General features: G+C 37.0%; 1 protein-coding gene across 1 annotated transcript; it reads right to left on the reverse strand.

Moving 5' to 3' along the window:
* Positions 1-466: 466 nt before the first annotated feature.
* Positions 467-23159, reverse strand: LOC141398450 (transmembrane protease serine 9). Its single transcript, XM_073975732.1, has 8 exons — positions 22899-23159; positions 14913-15129; positions 14557-14842; positions 14115-14492; positions 3902-4043; positions 3632-3842; positions 931-1219; positions 467-868 (listed from the first exon to the last, which is right to left on the reverse strand). Exons 1-8 carry the CDS (start codon positions 22984-22986, stop codon positions 467-469), a joined length of 2013 nt encoding a protein of 670 aa, XP_073831833.1. The 5' UTR covers positions 22987-23159.
* Positions 23160-25718: the final 2559 nt, after the last annotated feature.

A 25718-nucleotide genomic window follows, 5' to 3' on the forward strand; every position in this document is an offset into this window, starting at 1 on the left:
ACTTCCATATATATTTTCTCCCGTTTTCATATATTTTATGTCTGTCTGTCTCTTGCCTTGAAATTTGGAAGATGTGATGGACTTTCGTCTGAAAATAAGTTAACCAAATTATATTGGAATCGGTCGAGATTTGGATACCGATTCCATTTAAATGTTGTTGAATGGTAAAACTAAGGAGATTATATATGTTCAATTGTATTTGTATGTGATCGGAAGTTTACTTATCCCCCCGTAGTTGGAACAATAGCTCCTTGTCCGGTTATACCAAGACGTGTCTCCTTTATTTTTCAATAATTTGGTAGTCTCATTACTATTATGTAAGCTTATTGCTACACCCTCCAATATCATCTTCTGAAATTAAAAGCATTTGAGCATTAGCATTCACTACTTCTTGCCATACTTTTAACCTGAGGAAATTAACTTACCACCGACCATTAAATACTTATCACAAAAATCTTTTTTTTATTTAAAACCATTTGAATATCAAATTGAATGTCACAAGAATTACCGCCAGCAACATGGATCCACCGTTAATGGACATTGAGCCATTGCCTGAGAACTTAGGTAGGGTGCCATTATTTTCAGCAACCTTCTCTAAAATCCAATCCTTGTAGTAGGCAACATCGGTATAAACACCAGGTTTCAAAGGTTGAGCACAACCACTACCCCATGAGGTGATACCAGCTTGAGCATTTTTGCATACCAAAGGACCACCAGAATCACCCTGGCAGGCATCACGTTCACCTTCCAAATAACCGGCACACATCATACCAGGCTTAACCAAATCCAAATAGGCAGATTCTGTGCGGCATACATCTGATGGGATATATGGAACATCGACGGTCATTAAAAGGTCCGATGAATAACCCTAAAATGAAATAAAATTAATTGGTTATAAACTTTGGATAGGAAATATGTTGGCAAATTTACATCTTCAGTTACACCCCAGCCAGTCACTTGACAAACAGTGCCATTTGCCAATTCTTCACCATTGAGAACAATAGGTTGTGCTGTAGGATGATCAACTGGAACACTGCCATTCAAGAAAACCACAACAAGATCATCTTCATAGGTGGAGAAGTTGAATATTTCACGATGTTTTACAACTTTTCTGATATCGAAAATCAGGGTGTTGTTGTTCCTCTCAAAACGATCCAAATTTCCCATAACAACAATAAAATCCTCGTCGGGCAAATAGGTACCATCAAAGGCATTTTGACTGAAAAGAAACAAAATATGATTAGATATAATGAAAAAAGAATGAAAATGTCTTAGGAAGATTTTCCCTACACACGAGCATTTTTAAACTAATTTCCGTGGCCATACTCGGTCCTATAAATGTGGATTTTTAAACTAACTTCCGTGGCCATATTCTGCCCTTTAAACGTGGATTTTTTAAACTAATTTCTATGGCCATACTCTGCCCTTTAAACGTGGATTTTTTAAACTAATTTCCGTGGTCATACTCGGTCCTATAAATGTGGATTTTTAAACTAACTTCCGTGGCCATATTCTGCCCTTTAAACGTGGATTTTTAAACTAATTTCTATGGCCATACTCTGCCCTTTAAACGTGGATTTTTTAAACTAATTTCTATGGCCATACTCTGCCCTTTAAACGTGGATTTTTTAAACTAATTTCTACGGCCATACTCTGCCCTTTAAACGTGGATTTTTTAAACTAATTTCTATGGCCATACTCTGCCCTTTAAACGTGGATTTTTTAAACTAATTTCTATGGCCATACTCTGCCCTTTAAACGTGGATTTTTTAAACTAATTTCTACGGCCATACTCTGCCCTTTAAACGTGGATTTTTTAAACTAATTTCTACGGCCATACTCTGCCCTTTAAACGTGGATTTTTTAAACTAATTTCTACGGCCATACTCTGCCCTTTAAACGTGGATTTTTTAAACTAATTTCTATGGCCATACTCTGCCCTTTAAACGTGGATTTTTTAAACTAATTTCCGTGGTCATACTCGGTCCTATAAATGTGGATTTTTAAACTAACTTCCGTGGCCATATTCTGCCCTTTAAACGTGGATTTTTAAACTAATTTCTATGGCCATACTCTGCCCTTTAAACGTGGATTTTTTAAACTAATTTCTATGGCCATACTCTGCCCTTTAAACGTGGATTTTTTAAACTAATTTCTATGGCCATACTCTGCCCTTTAAACGTGGATTTTTTAAACTAATTTCTACGGCCATTTTCTGCCCCTTAAACGTTGATTTTTTAAACTAATTTCTATGGCCATACTCTGCACTTTAAACGTGGATTTTTTAAACTAATTTCTATGGCCATACTCTGCCCTTTAAACGTGGATTTTTTAAACTAATTTCTACGGCCATTTTCTGCCCCTTAAACGTTGATTTTTTAAACTAATTTCTATGGCCATACTCTGCCCTTTAAACGTGGATTTTTTAAACTAATTTCTACGGCCATTTTCTGCCCCTTAAACGTTGATTTTTTAAACTAATTTCTATGGCCATACTCTGCCCTTTAAACGTGGATTTTTTAAACTAATTTCTATGGCCATACTCTGCCCTTTAAACGTGGATTTTTTAAACTAATTTCTATGGCCATACTCTGCCCTTTAAACGTGGATTTTTTAAACTAATTTCTACGGCCATACTCTGCCCTTTAAACGTGGATTTTTTAAACTAATTTCTACGGCCATACTCTGCCCTTTAAACGTGGATTTTTTAAACTAATTTCTACGGCCATACTCTGCCCTTTAAACGTGGATTTTTTAAACTAATTTCTATGGCCATACTCTGCCCTTTAAACGTGGATTTTTTAAACTAATTTCCGTGGTCATACTCGGTCCTATAAATGTGGATTTTTAAACTAACTTCCGTGGCCATATTCTGCCCTTTAAACGTGGATTTTTAAACTAATTTCTATGGCCATACTCTGCCCTTTAAACGTGGATTTTTTAAACTAATTTCTATGGCCATACTCTGCCCTTTAAACGTGGATTTTTTTAACTAATTTCTATGGCCATACTCTGCCCTTTAAACGTGGATTTTTTTAACTAATTTCTATGGCCATACTCTGCCCTTTAAACGTGGATTTTTTAAACTAATTTCTATGGCCATACTCTGCCCTTTAAACGTGGATTTTTTAAACTAATTTCTATGGCCATACTCTGCCCTTTAAACGTGGATTTTTTAAACTAATTTCTATGGCCATACTCTGCCCTTTAAACATGGATTTTTTAAACTAATTTCTATGGCCATACTCTGCCCTTTTAACGTGGATTTTTTAAACTAATTTCTATGGCCATACTCTGCCCTTTAAACGTGGATTTTTTAAACTAATTTCTATGGCCATACTCTGCCCTTTAAACGTGGATTTTTTAAACTAATTTTTATGGCCGTACTCTGCCCTTTAAACGTGGATTTTTTAAACTAATTTCTATGGCCATACTCTGCCCTTTAAACGTGGATTTTTTAAACTAATTTCTCTGGCCATACTCTGCCCTTTAAACGTGGATTTTTTAAACTAATTTCTCTGGCCATACTCTGCCCTTTAAACGTTGATTTTTTAAACTAATTTCTATGGCCATACTCTGCCCTTTAGACGTGGATTTTGTTAAACTAATTTTCATTTTGTGAAAAACTTACTCTGTAAAGCAATGAGCAGCACATAAGACTACATCCTCCGAGATCAAGGATCCACCACAAATATGACCAGTACCAAAGAAGTAGCCATCATTTAAGCGGCGACGAATTGAAACTTGATGCTTAGTTCTATCCAATGAGGCTTCAGTACCATTAATAATGCGAGGATCTTGTTCATTTATGGATCTTATAATATCCGTGGGGGGAGCACATACTAAAATTAGTTCATAAATATAATTTTGTCAAGCACACACACTGTCCACCACAACTCACATGAATGTCCAACTAAAACGCTGAAGGCGGCCACCACAAATACCCAAGATAATGCCATGATGGTAGACGGAGTTATTTTTCTTCTTCGTTCTACCTTTACCGTGTATGGCTGAAAATGGAATGATCGATGATAAATTTTGGTCTATTGCTTGGTCAATAGCAAGTCTGATACCTTAAAGAAATGATAATTTATTACCTTAAACTTTTTTCCATAGAATAAAATAAAGAAATAAATAAAAAAACAATATTTAATACATGATCGGAGATTATCAGTGATGGAAAATAGACACCCATCCACGTTCCCATTTCTTGATTTTGTTTTTAATCTAATCAGAGAATATTTTTGATTGAAATTTTTGTGTGCAATATCTAAAATATGAACGTAACTACCATCTTTAGGGGTTCTAAGTATGTCGATTGGTTTATTGTTTACTGGGTGTTTTCCAATGGCTTCAAGGTAGTTTGGATTTCCCAGTGTCGGTTGTTTTCCCTCATTCTGGTGCGATAAAGTCTGCTAGAAGTTGGTTTGTTTGTCAAAAGTTCAATGTCAAAATAATATTTAAATATTATGAAGTGCAGGAAGCGAGAAAGTTCTGGGATAAGGTAATCCGAATAATATAATCATAAATACATAGAACTGGAAAATTTGTTTAAAATATCAAAGTTTGGTCTGCCAGGCCATGGAAATTAGTTTAAAAATCCCTCTTTATAAGGAAGAGTATGACCATAGAAATTAGTTTAAAAAATCCACATTTAATGGACAGAGTATGGCCATAGAAATTAGTTAAAAAAATCCACGTTTCAAGGGCAGAGTATGACCATAGAAATTAGTTTAAAAATCCACGTTTAAAAGACAGAGTAAGGCCATAGAAATTCGTTTAAAAATCCACGTCAAAATGCAGAGTATGGCCATATAAATTAGTTTAAAAAATCCACGTTTAAAGGGCAGAGTATGGCCATAGAAATTAGTTTAAAAAATCCACGTTTAAAAGGCAGAGTATGGCCATAGAAATTAGTTTAAAAAATCCACGTTTAAGGAGCAGAGTGTGGCCAAGGAAATAAGTTTAAAAAAATCCACGTTTAATGAGCAGAGTATGGCCACGGAAATTAGCTTAAAAAATCCATGTTTAAAGGGCAGGGTATAACCACGGAAATTAGTTTAAAAAATCCACGTTTAAAGGGCAGAGTATAACCACGGAAATTAGTTTAAAAAATCCACGTTTGGAGAGCAGAGTTTGGCCACGAAAATTAGTTTAAAAATCCACGTTTATAGGACAGAGTATGGCCACGGAAATTAGTTTAAAAAATCCGCGTTTAAAGTGCGGAGTATGGTCACGGAAATTAGTTTAAAAAATTAACGTTTATGTGGCACAGTGTAGGCATGAAAAAAGTCTAAAAATCCGCATTTATGGGGCAGGGTATGTCCAAGAAAATTAGTTTAAAAATCCACGTTTACAGAGCAGAGTATAGCCATGAAAAATAGTTTGAAGAATCCAGGTTTAAATGGTAGATTATGGCCATGAAAATTAGTTTTATGGGCAGTGTGTCGATATAAAAATTAGTTTTGAAAATCTACGTTTATAGAGCAGAGTATGGCCATGAAAATTAGTTTCAAAAATCCACCAAGGAAGGGTCATAAAAAGGGTATCCTCCAGTCCAGCCAAACACATTTTATTTATTAAATTAATTGTAATTTCGCACTTCGTGATTTTCCCACCATAAATATTACATTTTTAATATAAACCAGTTATCTGTAATTAAATGTGTCTAATTTATATTGTTGTTATTGTATTTCACATTAACCTGCTTCGAAAAGATTTCGTAATAAACGCTCAAGTATATGCCACTGACCACCACTGATAAGATGTTCTCAAAATAAACCATTCTTCATGGTGATCGTGATTGACATTGGCATAAATGATATGGAGAAGTAGTTTCTAGTTTTAAGCGAATTATGGGTATTCCACAAAATATGCTGAATTATTATGGTAAGGTAGATGATAGAGGGTAAATAACTAACTATGCAGTAATACCTTGAACTAATTTAGTATTGAAGCTTATGAAATATATCGATATTATATCAAGGTTTTTCAGGGAATTTCATAATTTTTGATCGACATCGTCCGAGATATTCATGAGTAATTCGCAATTATATTTTATTTGTAATTGGTTGCCTTAAGGGTTTACACCATTAGGGTAATTATCACATGAAGTTTTCACTTTTCGTCGAAAATAATTATACCCTCTTGGACAACCTGCTGCAAAAAAGTCAAAGTTTTCGTAGACATCTCGTTAAACTGCACTTTTGTGAAAAATTTTGAAATATTCAAGCAACACCCACACAATATTTAAAAATTGATCCATCTAGAAGAAATATTACGATGTGCAAATTTTGGACCAAATCGGTTACTCCCTTATGAGAAATTTCGTGAGCACCATTTTAGCGAATGTGTGGACTGATAAGGCCCATCTTCGAATTTGATCTTATTTTGGACAACATTTTACGATGTGCAAAATATGAACCAAATCAGTTGAACCGTTCGAGAGTTTTGTGCGCCCCAGCCAGCTAGACAGACGGACTTACAGGGCAACATCGACTTGAAATGGTCCAAAACTAATTTCGACCAAATATATCCAAAACTATTATTGTACTTAGTTGTAATAGGTACATGTTTGTAACCAGAGCAAGATTGGCGCCGCATAGTTTACCACAGATCGACCTGTAACGTTGTATGTATTTGCTCAACAAGGTTTCTTTGTCTGCATGCTATGTGTCGCTGGCTAGGGACTTGAGGATCCTGTTTCTACATCTCTGCTTGTTGCAGATAGCTGTAGCATGCGTTGACTTGAATATACTGACAAATGTGATCCCTAGAATCTTGACGTAGTTAGCGGTCGGAATTATGTTACCATACACAGGAACATTCAACTCTCTGCTTCTCTCTGCAGACCCTGTGGTGAACGAAATGACCGTCGATTTGGTGGTTGATATTTGCATATTCCTCGCGCGGCAAAAGCCTAGAGTTCTGGTCTTCACATTTACATAGGAAGGGACCCCGACACCAAGATCGTACAATCATCTGCACACGTAACAATCTCAATGCCGACTGTAGGGGGTGGAATTCTGAAAAGGTTAAATAAGTTAAGTTAAATAGTTCCGGAGATATCACAGATCCTTGAAGAACTGTTCCACACTACGGGGCATCGGCTGTTCCTGAATTCCACTCACGAATGACGTCCACACATATAGTAGACAGTGCAACGTTTCAACTTGGCTGGTGGGTAGTCTGTTCGATGTCCTCAAACAGCGAGAAGTGTTTGACATTATCAAAGCCTTTTGATAAGTAGAGCGCCACCAGCACTGTCCTATCGGACAGCCTGATCTGCAGCCCTGTACTGTGCTACTTACGGAACTAATGCAGATGATCAGTATCTGGATTGCTATTTGTAACGCTGGTGAGGAGTTAAGCCTCAAATGTCTTTACAAGAGGCATCAAAGGCGAAACCGATCGGTACGATTCATCTTCGCTGTTATCATTGTCTGCCCTCACTAGCGGGACCAACCTGTCCATTTCCAGACTTAGAGCACCATGTGGGGGGCTACAGTTTCAGACCTTTGGTCAGTAGTAAGCCCCCGGTTCATCTAACTACAGTCTGTCGCAAAAGTTAGTATACACCATTGAAACCAAAATGTATTAGGGATAAATATCACTATAACTTATTGAAAACAACAAACAATTAGTTTTATTTGATAGACAAGAAGGTTGTCTTCCGTAATAACAATTAAAAGTGCGCAATATTTGCATACATTATCAAATATACGGTTCGAATCCCAAAAAGACCAAAATTTATGTCGCAAAAGTTAGTATACAACGGAGAATCCTCGTGGAACTGTGTAAAAAATTCTGGATATTTTTGAACAAAATGAAACTAAATCTGTACTTAAGATCATAAAGAGTATATTAATTGGTTTTAATGGCAGCTATAGTACTTATAGTGACAAGTCCAACGTACACTGGATCGTAAAATCCACAAAAAATGGTCATCTACAAATACAACAACTGTAGCGACAAAATCCCGGGTGTTATGTCCTGTTTATGGATTCTAAAGCCATGAAATGCTCAGAAAAGCTCTAAAGTTTCAATATGGGGTGATCTTGATCGAGTTTCGGCTTGTCCTGTTTGAAAAAACGGGAATTTCTTGAAGATAACCCATACTTTTGAGGCCATTGTCCTTTTGAAACATGTAATAATCCTTAATCCTTACACATAAGGACTTTCCTTTTGAGTTAATTTTCTCACAAATGTTGCCCTTTTCATATTCCCACCAAAAGTAAATAGTAGGAGAACCTCAAGGTCCGTTGTAAGCCCTACAGTTAAACTGTCCTACCGGCCTTTTAGCAGTATCGAACATGCTTCTCGTGTCCCCAATGTCTAATGTACTACTAATGTCTAATGAACTACTTCTAACTGATCCATTTAGTTGTATTTTGGTACTAAGTAAAGCGAACACAGCTTTTCAGAATGTTTTTGCACAATCCATGCGTTATAACAGCAGAGAAAGCTCTGTATTAAAATTTTAAATGAGCTATCATATCCTTCTGTGATGGTGGAGTATCACTGTAGGGCTTACACCCGAACTTGAGGTTCTCCTACTATTTATTTTTGGTGGGAATGTGAAAAGGGACATAATTTGTGAGAAAATTAACTGAAAAGGAAAGTCTTTATGTGTAAGGATTAAGGATTATTACATGTTTCAAAAGGACAACGGCCTCAAAAGTATGGGTTTCCTTCAAGAAATTCCCGTTTTTTCAAACAGGACAAGCCGAAACTCGATCAAGATCACCCCACATTAAAACTTTAGAGCTTTTCTGAGCATTTCATGGCTTTAGAATCCATAAACAGGACATAACACCCGGAATTTTGTCGCTACAGTTGTTGTATTTGTAGATGACCAATTTTTGTGGATTTTACGATCCAGTGTACGTTGGACTTGTCACTATAAGTACTATAACTGCCATTAAAACCAATTAATATACTCTTTATGAGCTTAAGTACAGATTTAGTTTCATTTTGTTCAAAAATATCAAGAATTTTTTACACAGTTCCACGAGGATTCTCCGTTGTATACTAACTTTTGCGACATAAATTTTGGTATTTTTGGGATTCGAACCGTACATTTGCTAATGTATGCAAATATTCCGCACTTTTAATTGTTATTACGGAAGACAACCTTCTTGTCTATCAAATAAAACTAATTGTTTGTTGTTTTCAATAAGTTATAGTGATATTTATCCCTAATACATTTTGGTTTCAACAGTGTATACTAACTTTTGCGACAGACTGTATTTCGGTATTACCAAGATGATTCCGACAGGGTGAAATGCTTTGGTGCAGTCATAAGCACGTCCGTCTTGCACTCAGAAACTCTGCGGTTCAATGCCCGAGCAGAACATCAAAATTTTGTGCTGTGGCAAATCCCATCAGAGTAATGTTGCCTTACATTTCCTGAAAATTTTAGCCATGTAAATCTTTCCTACACATGGTGTAGCTAGACACGCTGTTTTTGACTCGGCGATAAAAAAGTAGGTCCCATATCATTGAGCCAAAATTTATCGTCGTGCACTCATTGATGTTACGGGATGTATGTATGTATGTATGTATGTATATATGTATGTATGTATATATGTATGTATGTATGTATATGCAGCCAATATAACGAACATTCCAGAAGCGAAGAGGGGGGCAACAAGTCCACCCAGGTTCATATTAGATCGATTACATGAGACCTTCTGTTATAGCCAAGTCCGAATGGCGTATCTTAAGATACCATTTGTAGAGAAGTTGTACATGGCTGAAATACTCATTTGATGTTGCTTGGCCTGCGAATAGAACAGGGGCATTCAGCGTGAGAGGAGGGTGTGCATAAATTTTCACCACGGTGGCAAAAAAAGGTAGAGAAAAAATATTTAATGCGAGGTAATATTCCCTCCCTGACTCTGGGATCACCAGGGTTGGCCCGACGAAGCTCATCACTTTCATTTACTAGCCCTGCCTCCTCTCCTGGGAAATTTGATCTCACTTCGGGTATTCGAACAACAGATATAAAGCGAGCAGCTGCAGCAATGAACATTTCCGTCTTTTTGCTACCCGAACATCAACTCATTAAAAATAGGCCAATTAGCTTTTCCCTAGATTGATGAAAGTGCAACGTTTAGAGGTCATGAAGTTGATGGAGACAACTATAAAGAAATGGTTTGACCCAAGAGAGAGTTTCCTGGTCATATCTCGGACCAAATGACACAATGGTTATGTCTGCGAACTCTCCACTATTTCTGGTAGGGGCGAATCGAAGATTTTTCAATCTGTTCAGCCTTCACAATACCCCTAGGACCGACTACCACAGCTCATGATGAGAATTAAAGTCATCATTATCTTCTAAATGGGGCTAATTTTGGGTATATAATGTGCCCCTATTAATATATGGCATGCCTATTTTATGCATCTGCACCTCGCCAGTTCCACACCTGACAGCTAACCCATACATCCTATGTAAGGGTCATTAGAGTCAGGTTCGAGCGAGATAGGTTTGGATTGAACAGACTGGTGCAACAGGAAAGCTATTCCCCAAAATCCACAACTTGGGTGTTCCTTCCTAAGTACCCTGTAAACTACAGTTGTTGTTGAGCAACGCAAATATCAGTTATCTGGTTCTGAATCCTCCGTATCCAGACTAAAAAAATCTGAAACTTAGACTGTTTGCGTCCATAAATAAATATAGCGTGTCGTATGGCCCCAATTTACATGCCGGGTATGCCAGGTATGTTTTGGGTATCGTGGCATAAATTCAAACCCGATACGAATTAAGGCGGTTGTATCATCCGGATTTTAACTGGACTAAAAACACTCGTATTTGTCTTGGCATCTGGCGTTCTTCTGCTGCAATGGATGGGAGGTGGTCTTTAAGTACGGCATTCGCACTGTATCTCTCTACTCTGTCTACGCGACTTTATCAGTGGGTATACTGTCCAAGCCTGCGTGATAGACTCGTTGGTCTAGAGGTTCTCGTTTATACCTTTGGACCTCTCTATGTAGATCATGAAGATCTCTACTGATGTGTCTGAGTGGCGGAAGTCTGTCCATCAACACCCAATCAGGTATTGCATCGACAACATCCTGTTGTGTTGATACACAGGTAAAACCTTCGCCTCCCCATGAAGTTTGTCCACTGTTGCAGTACTCTGGGCGGCATTCTGGCAGGTTTGAATATTTTTTCAAATGCATGGTGCTAACATTTGCATACCAGGCTGGCGCCGCATAGCTTACCACAGACCGGCCTATTGCTTTGTAAGTGGTCAACAACATTTTATTGTTAGCACCCCAAATGCTGACAGCCAACGACTTGAAGACCTTGCTCCCACTTCTGATCTTATTGCAAATAGCTGTGGCTTGCACGAGCGACTTAAAGATCCTATCGAACGTTACACCCAAAACTTTGGGGTAACTGATTCCGATGATGCATTGATTCCGGCCACTGACTCGGTTGGAATTAGTGCACCATCGACCACCATATTCAGTGGGAACCTCACTGCAACCATCCATGTGGTGAATGGTGTGGCAGTCGATTTAACGGCGGATATTTTTATATTCTTCAAATGGAAGAACTGCACTAGATCAGCTATGTAGACATTTAACCTATCATATGTGTGTCATTCACGATAGGACCCGACGCCATGATCGCACAATCATACATTACGATCTCTGCGCCGTCTGGAAGGAGTGAAATTTCAGAAAGGTAGAGGTTAAACAGTTCCGGATATATCACGTAAAGTTGTTGTTGAGCTTGGTTTCCAGCACTGCCGCAATCACGATCTTATAGCGCAGTCCATTGCAATTAATTTGTAAAAATTATGCATTTTCAGGGATTGTGTTAAATATTATGTGCAACTGCAGTTGCTGTTGGGGGACTGCAGGGGAGTCTTGTATTTTGATGAAGACGACGAATCAAGGGGGGTTGTATTTATGCAGCAACATACTGCCTGTCGTAGTCCCTTACATCGTGTACATCTCACTGAAGCTTGAGTGGGGTGAATGCGAATATGACAAAGCGAATACATCCAGATTAGTCCTGGGTTTTCACCATCCCGGTACGGAAAAAAAAATCCGGTCACACAATCCGGGATATGTTAATCCAAACACAGAAAAACTATACAAATACGAACACATACACACTCAGGTGGTTCCGGGTCAATCCGGTGTCGAAGATCCCGCCGCCGTGATATTAAGTTTGCCCGTCCTTGAATACTGTGGGGTCATGGGCGTAGATAAGACTGATATTGAAAAACAAGTAAGAACGGCTTTAAGTTCGGCCGGGCCGAACTTGTTATACCCTCCACCAAAAGTTGTATTGAAGAAAAATGGAATAATTAGTTTCCTTCCCTGTATGAAGAAGACTTAATGCTAAATTTTAGCAATTTCGGTAAAACAATGTGAGGCACCGTTCTATGGGGGCTATTTCAAAACGCCGATCTATACCGACAAATATCTGAAAGTTTTTAGACTCAATGAAGACTAAATACCAAATTTCCTATATTTCGGTAAGAGAATGTGGCTAAAACTTAAAAAGAACCGAAAATCAAGAAGTACGCTTCTATGGGGATGTAGGAAGACGTGGACCTATACTGATAAAACTCTTCTGGAATATTTATAACTCTTGGAAGACTAAATAATGAATTTCAGCCATTTCGGTGGGATATTGACGTCACAATCTTCAGTATTACGAAAATCGGGAGGTACCGTTCTAAGGGGGCTATATCGAAACGTGGACCTATACCGATGAATTTTAGTCGGAAATGGGGCAATATGAAAGCGTGGACCTGTACAGACAAATTTCTGCCGAACAGTTTTATATCACCAACGAAGGCTGAATATCAAATTTCAGCCATTTTGGTGGAATATTGAAGCCACAACCTTCAAAATACGACAAATCGGGAGGTACCTTTCCATGGGGGCTATATGAAGGCGTGGACCTATACCGACAAATTTAAAGGGGAAGTTTGAGTACACCCAACGAAGTCTAAATACCAAATTTCAGCCATTTCGGTGGAATATTGAGGCCACAACGTACAAAATACCGAAAATCGGGAGGTACCGTTCTATGGGGGCTATATGAAGGCATGGACCAATACCGACAAAGTTCTGGGGGAAAGTTTTATACCACCAACGTAGACTATTCACCAAATTTCAGCCATTTCGGTGTGATAATGAAGCTAAAACCTTCAAAATACCGAAAATTGGGAGGTACCGTTCTATGGGGGCTATATCAAGGTGTGGACCGATACCGACAAAATTCTAGGGGAAAGTTGTATACCCTTAAAGAAGACTACGTACCAAATTTCAGCCATATTGGTAGTATAATGAAGCTAAAACCTTAAAAATACCGAAAATCGGGAGGTACCGTTCTATGGGGGCTATATCAAAACGTGGACCGATATATCCCATTTTTAAATACCAACCATCATGCAAGTAATAAAAACTTCTGTACCATATATTGACTCTCTATCTTTAAAATTGCGAGCTGTATCTTGATTTCAACCGACAGACGGACGGACAGACATGGCTAAATCCACATAGAATTTTATGCTGATCAATAATATATACTTTATAGGGTCTCCGACGAATATTTCGTCCTCCATATGGTGGAGGGTATGGTGGAGGGTATAATTAAACATAGTCATTGATCCACCGGGATAAAACAGGAGACCAGACGTTTTTACCTACGACTAACAACAAATCCGCAAACAAACTTATGATTTTTATCAAGGGAACTGTAACACAGTGCTATACCTTTCAAGGTCCTTACAACCCTGTCAGGACCGTTCATACATCACACACGTAATTCGATGTGGACTCTCTTAAAAATATATTTTTTTTTTTCTTAAAAAAGACTTCGTCATTGTGGTCTAATTTAAATTTTATTTGTAGATAATCAACGATTAATAACAATTTTTATAATTTCTCTAAATTATTTACATACAAATATATTTACTAATTAATCTAAAAAAATGTTTTTTATAATGTCTGCAATTTGTGTTTTTTACTTTTCGCATATTATAAAGTGTATCGATATCATACGTTTCTCCTAATTTCAAATTCTTCAAATAAATTCATTTATTCTCTAAATTCTTCTTTTTCCTAAACAAATTTACCTAAAACTCTCTTAAAAACAATAAAAAACTTGAAATTATCGCAAGTGGAATGTACGAAAACTTCAAATTTCCAGCACTATTTTTGTACAAAGTATAATTGAATGTTCTGTTATTCTCAACAATCCAATCGTAATAGAATGAGACATTTGTATATACACCAGGATTGAGAGCTTGGCCACAACCAATGCCCCACGATACAATGCCCACTTGTCGATCGACAACGACCAGAGGACCGCCAGAATCACCTTGACAGGCATCAACACCACCCGAAGCAAAATTCCCAGCACAAATCATGTTGAGAGGTATGTTACCGTAGACCGCATCACAATTTGTATAGGATATACTGCGCACTTCAGCGTATAAGAGATGATTTGGTACAACACCCTAGAAGAGTAAAAAAATTAAAAATCTCCATATATACATAATTTAAATAAATGATAGCACACACCATTTCAGTTTTACCCCAACCACTGACATTACAGGGTACATTGAAATTCAATTCCATGTCATTTAAAAGTATAGCTTGTGCTGTTGGCCAATTCCATGGTATATAGCCATTAATGAATAGCAAACCAATATCATTCATCATACTTGTCAGATTGAATCCGGTATGCTTAACAATCTCTTGAACATGATATTGCAACATATCAACTTCTTTGGCATATAGCTGGCTAGAGCCCACTACAACTTTAAATTCTCCAGCAGTGCGTTCAGTTTCGGGATCAGTATTGTAGCTAAAAAATGGAAATGATTTTGACAATTTAAATATTGAAAGAAAATTGAAGATAAATGCAATTCACTTACTTTATTAGGCAATGTGCTGCTGTCAGTATAACCCGTTGGCTAATAATAGATCCTCCACATATATGCCCATAGCCAAAACCACGAGAATTTTCAATTGCCACCAAACGCAATGAGGCCTGATATTTGGCGTGGCTTATCGAAATCTGACTTCCTCCAATGATTTTCGATTCCATAGATGGCTTCGAGGCACTTTGGGTTGCATTTGCTGATAATGTACCTGAAAGGAAAACAGACAATGATCGCACAAAAAAAAAAAACAAGTAAAAAAGTGTCAGTCGGCTTTGCCGACAGATATATACCCTCAGCCAATGTGAAGTGAAACTTTCACCTACGGACAGATCGAATGTATTTCTTCAGAATTTTGTGGCCCTTTTTGGCTATTTGAACTTGCCGACAAAATGTGGATTAGGAATTAACTGCACTAAGACGCAAATGTTGAACTTTTGTGGGGGAGGTACCCTTAGGGAGGACTGATATGGGCCATTTTAGATGTTAAACTAAATTTTGACAAAATATTAGGAGATCCAAAGTTTAAACCAAATTCGTTGCCCCATTCAAGTGATATCTTCCTAGCATTTTTGTGACATTTTTTAAATATTGGTGGAAAGTACCGGAAGTTGTGGACCGGTATTGCCCCATGAAACAAAGTTTGGATATAATATGACGAAGACCAAATGTTGAACCAAATCGTTTGAACAGTTCGAGAGTTTTCCGACAGCCATATATGGTTACATAGTGGTTTTTAAACCTTTCAGGCTGTTTTCCCAAGAAATATGGACTTGCCCCTGAAAAAACTTTTACCATCGTAATGGAGGTAGCGAATGCAAATAGCTTCAACAAAAATCAAAGTGATTGGAGAGCAGGTCTTAAAGTGAACTTATCTGAGAGGTACCAGAAGGAGTAAACAAATATAGTCCATATATATATCTGGTAGATATATTAGGATGTGCAAAGTATGGATTACATCGGTCACTCCCTTCAAGATTTATCGTGCGCACAATTTTCCGAACATTTTTTAACTTTTGTTGGGGAGGTACCTGAAGGAGTGGAAATTAAACTATACTTGGACAAAATATTACGAAGGCCAAATTTTGGACCAAATCGGCAGATCAGTTCGAGAATTATCTTGCGCTCTATCCACTACACACGGTGTCACAGGGGCTTTTCTTTCAGGCTATTTTCTCAGGAAGTATGGACAAGTTGTTGCAACAAAAATCAAAGCGATTCAAGAGCAGGTCCTAATCTGAACATATCCGAAATTTTGTGTGGGAGGTACCAGAAGAAGTGGACCGATTGAGTCCATATTGGAACCTCATCTAACTCTGGTAGAAATTTCACGATGTGCAAAGTACGGATCAAATCAGCTACTTCCTTCACGAGGTATCGTGCGCACAAACTCCGAACATTTTTGACTTTTTGTGGAGGTGGTACCGGAACGAGTGGACCGATATAACCCATCTTCGAACTTAAACTAAGTTTGGACGAATTATTGCGAAAGCCAGATTTTGGAACGAATCGGTTGATCCGTTCGAGAGTTATCGTGCGCACTAGCCAGCCAGACAGACGGACGGACATTGCTCAATAGACTCCAAATTGTCTAAACCACATTTCGTCCAAACATACTTGGGGTCTAAAACCATTATTTCCATGGGGCACATTTTGCCCGTATGAAAGTGTATATACCCTCGTTAGCATAAACGCTGAGGGTATAACAATCTATATGTATATAAAAGAGATTAGTGATGACTGAGTGAGTGAGTGACTGACAGATTTTTTTAAGTGTGGGTTGCTGTTGGTGTGTAGTGTTGAGATAAGGCTGGGTTTTTGGAAATTCGAACTGGAAGGGTACGAAAAGTACTAAAAGGTACTAAATATGGTACACTTTGTATTAGGGAAGACCTAGAATTCTGAAATTTGGAATGAGGGTCACTAATGGAGAGTTAGAAAGATGTATCAAATTGTTTTTGGAAATTCGAACCACAAGTGTACGAAAAGTACTAAAAATTACTACATTTTGTATCAATTGTGTATTTTTAACGGATATAGCTACAATCTTGTTATTTGGCATGGGAATCAAGGTTGGGAAGTGGTATTGATATGAGGAAATGGTTTTGGTAATTCGTACTTATCTGTACGAAAACTACTAAATGACACTAAATTTAGTACAAGTTGGATTTGGGTGAACGGATAGAGCCGGAATCCTGAAATTTGGAATCAAGATTACTGTTGGAGTGTAGGATTCAGATATGGAGGTAATTTTGGAAAGTCGTATTTATGTGTACGAAGAGTACTAAATGGTACTAAATTTAGTACAACTATGATTTGGGTGAACTGATAGAAATAGAATCCTGAAATATGAAACTAATATTAATGATGCAGTATAGGATTGAGGTAGATTTGGAAATTCCTAATTATGGGTACGGAAAGTACTACATTTGGTACAATTTGGATTTAAGTGAACGGATAGAGCTAGAATCCTGAAATTTAAAATTAAGATTTCTATTGGGGTGTAGGATTTAGGTAGTTTTAGAAATTCGTACTTATAATTACGGAAAGTACTAAATGATACTAAATTTGGTACAATTTGAATATGGGCGAACGCATAGAGCTGGAATCCTGAAATTTGGTATTAATATTTATTACTGGAATGTAGGATTAATGAAGTTGTGGAAATGCATACTTATGGGTATGAAAAGTACAAAATGGAACTAAATTTGGTACAGTTAAATTTGGAATCCTGCAATCCTGTGCAGCACTGAGGGAGTTTTAAAAATTTAAAATGGTACAATTTGTATTTGGGTGAATGGATAAAGCTAGAATCATGAAATTTGGAATTAAGATTACTATTGGGATTGAGGAAGTTTTGGAAATCGTACTTATCGCTACGAAAAGTATTAAATGAGCGAACGGATAGAGCTGAAATCCTGAAATTTGGAATTAAGATATTAAAGTGAAGCATTGGGGTAGTTTCAGCAAATTGTACTTATGGGTATGGAAAGTACTAAATGGTTCTAAGTTTGGTACAATTTGGTATTGAATGAGCGCATAAATTAAATTCCTGAGATTAGGAATCAAGATTACTTTTATTATTTTCTATTAATATAAGTGTAGGGTTGAAATATATGGTTGTCGAAATACGTACCATAATTATACGAAAAATTTCTAAATGGTACTCAATTTGTTGTTGGGTGTAGGGACAGAGCTGGAATCTTTTTCTATACCCTCAGCATTTATGCTAACGAGGGTATATACAATTTCATACGGGCAAAATGTGCCTCATCGAAATAATGGTTTTAGACCCCAAGTATGTTTGGACGAAATGTGTTTCAGACAATTTGGAGTCGATTTAGCAATGTCCGTCCGTCCGTCTGTCTGTATGGCTGGCTGGAGCGCACGATAACTCTCCAACGGATGAACCGATTTGGTCTAAATTTTGGCTTTCGCAATATTTTGTCCAAATTTAGTTTAAGTTTGAAGATGAGTTATATCGGTCCACTCCTTCCGGTACCTCCCCCACAACAGTTCAAAAGTGTTCGGAAAATTTGTGCCCACGATAACTCTTGGAGGGAATAACCGATATGGTCCATACTTTGCACATCGTTAAATTTCTACCAAACTTAGATTAAGTTCCAATATGGACTCAATCGGTCCAATCCTTCGGGTACCTCCCACACAAAATTTCGGATAAGTTCAGTTTAAGACCTGCTCTCTAATCGCTTTCATTTTTGTTGTAACAACTTGTGTTCACGACCGTCCATACGACGCACAGTGTTGCCGCTTCCATACAAAAGTGGACAAAAATAGAAGGAGTTGACCTTGGTTGATGAATTTTTGCACAAGTACTTGTAAGGGCATAGGAATGAAAAATTTCAACTTTGGTCCATATCGGTTCAGATTTGGATATAGCCCCCGTATATATCTTTCCCCGATTTTGCTATAACTCGGTGAATTTTGATCGAATAGCCACATCTGAACCGATTTTTACGAAAATCGATGAACCTATTCAGGGATCTAAGAAAATATCACATATCAAATTTGAAGGCTATTGGATTAAAATTGACGGAGTTATAGCAAAATTGGGAAAAGATATATATGGGGGCTATATCCAAATCTGAACCGATTTTTGTGAAAATCGGTAGAGCTACTCAGGGGCTCAAGAAAATATTACATGTTAAATTTGAAGGCTATTCATCAGAAATTGAGCGAATTATAGCAAAATCGGGGAAAGATATATATAGGGGCTATATCCAAATCTAAACCGATTTTTGCTAAAATCGGTGAAACTACTCAGGAGCCTAAGCAAATAACACATACTAAATTTGAAGGCTATTCGATCAAAATTGAACGAGTTGTAGCAAAATTGGGAAAAGATATATATGGGGGCTATATAAAATCTGAACCGATATATCTCAGAAGGTTGCAAGGATGGGCAAAATGTTTTTACACATTTTGATTTGCAAGATATGTCTAATTAAAGGAAAACAGGAGCCAAGGTGGCAATCAAAAGATCTGCTCTACTAAATATTAAGAATTTTTAATTTTTTATCAAATTTAAATTTTGATTTCTTGATAACGGTACATTGACCATGTGCAGTTAATGTCAACTTTTTGTACTAAAACGTTATATTTATAGCCCACTCATCAAATCCCCATCCAAAACTTTTAGTATTATCAACAAATTTTTCAGAAAATTTTATTTTAAATGTCGCCTTATTTTCATATCATTATCGCCTTAGATTACCTGGGACAAATTTTTCATATTTAAAGAGCTATAACTTCATTATGGATGCACATATCGACAAAATTCTTTCAGATACCTTGTATCGGATGTGTTTAGTGTAAGAAAAAAACATAAACATATGTAAAAGTTAACATCACATTTTTTGATTTTTGTCCACGCGGCAACACTGTGCGACGGTAAAAGTTTCATCAGGGGCGAGTCCATACTTCCTGAGAAAATAGCCTGAAAGGTGCAAAAAGCCCCTGCGACACCGTGTTTAGTGTTTGGAGCGCAAAATAACTCTCGAACGGTTTTGCTGTTCAAACTTAGTTTAATTGAATGAATTTGGTGCCTCAATTACGACGGTAAAAGTTTTTTCAGAGGCAAGTCCATACTTCTTTAGAAAACAGCCCGAAAGGGGTAAAAAACCGCTATGGCACCATATGTAGTGGATGGAGAGTACGACAACTCCCGAACCGACCAACCAATGTGGTCCAAACTTTGGATATCCTATTATTTTGTCCGAATTTAGTTTAGCATCTGAAATGACTCATATAGGTCTTCTTCTTAGGGTACCTCTCCCACAAAAGTTCAACGTTTGTGCCAAAGTGCAGTTAAGGCTCTGTTCGAAGATCGTTTGTAAATGTATACCAATGGTGTTCGTTGTTGTCCTACTTAGAACGATATTATGTTATTCGTGGACAAGTCCATGCTTCCTGGCATACTGGTCAAAAATTTATACAATGACCCACTGAAATGACTAGTGGGCTTGATATATATCGAAAACATATGACTCCCTAAATAAGATCCATTTACATATATTCCTCTATGTCAGACCATTCCTTGAAGTACCTCCTCCGTAACACTTTTTAACTTTAATCGTAATCAAAATTTTTGTCGGCAAGTTCAAATGTACAAAAAGGGCCAAAAAATTCTGAAAACACCCCAGACATAGGCTGAGGGTATATCTATATCGGCAAAGCCGACTGATACTTTTTTACTTGTTTTAATTCCGTTTGGCTTAAGTACTTGATTATTAGGTTCTTAATGATCCCACAAAAACATATGCTGATCGATCTATTCGTTTTCGAGCTACAGTGGGCACCGGAAACTGCTTTGGTAAAAACAGTGTTTCGCCGGTGGCCATTTGTCAGAACATTGTGCAATATTTTTGAAGAAAACCAGTAAGGAAAGGATCAAAGTCGGGCGGGGCCGGCTATATGATGGCCTACACCACTGTGAATATGTAAAATATAAATCGGAGCTATATCCAGATCTTAACCGATTTTGATATAATTTGGCACATTTATTTCCAGACCGAATTCAGTCACACATTCCAAATATCATTGAAATCGGACTTATATATAGTATTTGGAGCAGAAAATACACGAAATCGGCCGAAAATATATATGGGTGCTATATCCAAATTTGAACCGATTTCGATATAATTTGGCACATTTATTTTTAGACTGAATTCAGTCACACATTCCAAATTTCATCGAAATCGGAAATATATAGCGTGTTTGGTACAGAAAATACGTGAAATCGGCCGAAAATATATATGGGAGCTATATATAAATCTGAACCGATTTCTATATAATTTGGCACATTTATTTCTAGACTGAATTCAGTCACACATTCCAAATTTCATCGAAATCGGACGTATATAGCGTGTTTGGTGCAGCAAATACGTGAAATCGGGCGAACATATATATGGGAGGTATATCCAAATCTGAACCGATTTTCACCAAAAGCAATAGCGTTCTTCCTATGGCTAAAAAAGTTTTAGTTCCCAATTTTTAGCTGAATCGGACAAAAAATGCGACCTGTATGTTGCGAACAAAAATACATGGACAGACGCATAAATTGACTCAGAAAGTGATTATATGTATATCCCTAAAAGGAACTATGGGTCTATTCCGTTTCCTTTTGTATGTTATATACAAATGCACAAAGACATAGTACCCCTTACCACTGTGTGGTGTAGGGTATAAAAATTCCGAAAGTAGCTCAAGGTCTCTGATAGATCAGATTAAATAAAATAATATTGCTTTTGTTATATTTTTTATCGAAAATATAAGTTCTTACTGGAACGAAATGTTCAGTTTTACATTCTCAATAAACGTGTTATAAATTTATAAAACGCATGGAGTTACGTCCTGACCTGTTCTATCTGAAAGATTTCCTTGTTACGTACAGAACATTTATTGACTTTATGATTGATTAGATTGTTAAATACATTCTGCGCATATTTCGTTTTTCAAGCGAAGTTATTAACCCACCATCAATATAATAAATCAAGGTCCAAAATATGGCACATTACTCATACGCAGCCAACAATAAATGTCTCATCAAATTAATATGAGATCTAAAATAAATCGACGCCTCCAAACAATAGTATGCTAAGTCGACTTAGCATGTTTTCAAGTTCTTTTCAGTTTTATATTTAACGTCCTTTAACTTAAATTCTGTCAAATTTTGGTAATAATCGGACAATCCGAACAGAAGTTATAAACAAATATTTACTTAGCATAGTACTGAAGGTCAAAGAAATTTCCAAACTTTTAGAGCTTGTCCTGCAAAACTCACTGTTTAGAATTAACAAACTATTATTTGGAGGTGTCGAACGTCCTTTAACTTAAATTCTGTCAAATTTTGGTAATGATCGGTCAATCCGAACAGAAGTTATAAACAAATATTGACTTAGCATAGTACTGAAGTTCAAAAAAATTTCAACACTTTGAGAGCTTCTCCTGCAAAACTCACTTTTTAGACTTAGCATACTATTATTTGGAGGTGTCGATATGTTCTCTCATCGAGAATAACACACATAAATATTCACATTTACATATTCCGACAAAAACCAATACCAGAAAAGGTAATCGAAGTCAATTTCTGACTCTCTGTCTCTCTTCATTAGTGGAGGGGAACATCATTTCTGAGTAAAAGATTAATGCTCAACACAACCGTTAAACTAAAGAGAAAATGCAAAGTGATTAACATAAACAAAAGTAAACAAATCATAAACGACTCTCTCATATATTCTTACTATACTTCGTATCTTAGACACACTGTGTTAGGAAAAAAAAAACAAACGAAATATTCTCTGATACAATAACCCGTGTTAACCAAAGTATCAACGCGTTAAGAAATCACAAAAACAAGCAATCAGTTAGTCGAGACGTTATCACTTTAATCGACACATTTCCCAACACTCTGTAATAACATTTAGTTAATTTGTGTATTTCGTTTCCTAATTTACTTACTTGCATTGCTCGGAGGAAAAGTACACAACAAAATAACCAAAAGACTCTGCAACAGGGTCAATTGGATTTCGTGTCGATTATTGATCATTATTCAATAATTTGGTGATTCGCTTTTATTTCGATGTAAATTTTGTAATTCGCGCCCGTCGAAAATCAAATCACAACTGATGTCTTTTTGATTTTGCTGAACTTTAATGCGATATGACAAATGCGATTGATTCGTTATAAGTGACGCGACACAACACTTATCTTCATATCTTATCGGCAGCAACAACGAAATAAAACAAATCATAAGTCCCGTAATCACAAAAACACACAAAATAATGACAATATCTTAAAATACACTAGACCAGTAGTACGATATTAAAAGTGGTTCTGTGCTCTTGAAATGTCAACAACAAAAATTGGAAATAGATAATTAATAACTAACATTAGACCAATTTGTAAATGTATTACAACTGTTAAAGTATTGTAAAAATATGATATTATTTGGAATGTTTTTGCGAGAAATTAAATCGATTTGTAACAACAATGTGATCATCCTGGTTTCTCAGAAGTTTAAAAGTGGACATTCTATTAAGTTTAAAATTGTAAAGATTCCTTTGCCTCGATGACAAAAAGATGTTCTAACGAATTCTAAAATCCACCTAAAAGCCTATTCTATAGAAGACCTCATCTGAAATCCTCTATTCTATTGAAGACTTCAATTGAACTCCTCTATTCTACAGAAAATCTCAATTGATCTCCTCTATTCTATAGAAGACCTCAACTGAGGTCCTCTATTCTATAGAAGACCTCAACTGAGGTCCTCTATTCTATAGAAGACCTCAACTGAGGTCCTCTATTCTATAGAAGACCTCAACTGAGGTCCTCTATTCTATAGAAGACCTCAACTGAGGTCCTCTATTCTATAGAAGACATTAATTGATCTCATCTATTCTATAGAAGACCTCAACTGAGTTCCTCTATTTTATAGATGACCTCAACTGACGTTCTCTATTCTAAAGAAGACCTATAGTGTGGTTTTCCATTCTATAGAAGACCTCAACTAAGGTCTTTTATTCTATAGAAGACATCTATTGATTTCGTCTATCTTATAAAATACCTCAACTCAGGTCCGCTCTTTTATAGAAGACCTCAACTGAGGTCTTTATTCTATAGAAAACCTCAACTGCGGTTCTCTATTCTATAGAAGACCTCAACTGGAAGACTGAAACTGAGATCCACCATTCTATAGAAGACCTCAACTGAGGTCCACTATTCTATGGAAGATCACAACTGAGGCCTTCATTTCTATAAAATACCTAAACTGAGGTTCTGTAGATGACCTCAGATAAAGTCCTCTAGTATATATATATAGAGGTCCTCTGTTCTATAGATACCCTACAGAAGACTTCAACTGAGGTCCTCTTTTCTATAGAAGACCTCAACTGAGGTCCTCTTTTCTATAGAAGACCTCAACTGAGGTCCTCTATTCTAAAGAAGACCTCAACTGAGGTCCTCTATTCTATAGAAGACCTCAACTGAGGTCCTCTATTCTATAGAAGACCTCAACTGAGGTCCTCTATTCTATAGAAGACCTCAACTGAGGTCCTCTATCCTATAGAAGACCTCAAATGAGGTCCTGTATTCTATAGAAGACCTCAAATGAGGTCCTGTATTCTATAGAAGACCTCAACTGAGGTCCTCTATTTTATAGAAGACCCCAACTGAGGTTCTCCATTCTAAAGAAGACCTCAACTGAGGTCCTCTATTCTATAGAAGACCTCAACTGTGGTCCTCTATTCTAAAGAAGTCCTCCACTGAGGTCCTCTATTCTAAAGAAGACCTCAACTGAGGTCCTCTATTCTAAAGAAGACCTCAACTGAGGTCCTCTATTCTATAGAAGACCTCAACTGAGGTCCTCTATTCTATGGAAGACCTCAACTGAGGTCCTCTATTCTATAGAAGACCTCAACTGAGGTCCTCTATTCTATAGAAGACCTCAACTGAGGTCCTAGACCTCAACTGAGGTCCTCTATTCTAAAGAAGACCTCAACTGAGGTCCTCTATTCTATAGAAGACCTCTATGGAAGACCTCAACTGAGGTCCTCTATTCTATAGAAGACCTCAACTGAGGTTCTCTATTCTAAAGAAGACCTCATCTGAAATCCTCTATTCTATAGAAGACCTAAACCGTGGCTCTTTATTGTAAAGAATATCTCAACTGAGGTTCTCTATTCTAAAGAAGACCTCAACTGAGGTCCTCTATTCTATAGTAGACCTCAACTGAGGTCCTCTATTCTATAGAAGACCTCAACTGAGGTCCTCTATTCTATAGTAGACCTCAACTGAGGTCCTCTATTCTATAGAAGACCTCAACTGAGGTCCTCAATTCTATAGAAGACCTCAACTGAGGTGCTCTATTCTATAGAAGACCTCAACTGATGTGCTCTATTCTATAGAAGACCCCAACTGAGGTCCTCTATTCTATACAAGACCTCAACTGAGGTCCTCTATTCTATAGAAGACCTCAACTGAGGTTCTCTATTCTGCAGAAGACCTCAACTGAGGTCCTCCATTCTATAGGAAGACCTCAACTGAGGTCCTCTATTCTATAGAAGACGTCAACAGAGGTCCTCTATTCTATAGAAGACCTCAACAGAAGTTCTCTATTCTATAGAAGACCTCATCTGAAATCCTTTATTCTATAGAAGACCTAAACTGTAGCCCTCTATTGAAAAAAAAAGATCTCAACTGAGGTTCTCTATTCTAATGAAGACCTCAACTGAGGTCCTCTATTCTATAGCAGACCTGAGGTGCTCTATTCTATAGAAGACC

Source organism: Musca autumnalis, unplaced genomic scaffold (assembly GCF_047663935.1).
Source record: "Musca autumnalis isolate F117 unplaced genomic scaffold, ASM4766393v1 scaffold_3, whole genome shotgun sequence".
Taxonomy (NCBI): Eukaryota; Metazoa; Arthropoda; class Insecta; order Diptera; family Muscidae; genus Musca; species Musca autumnalis.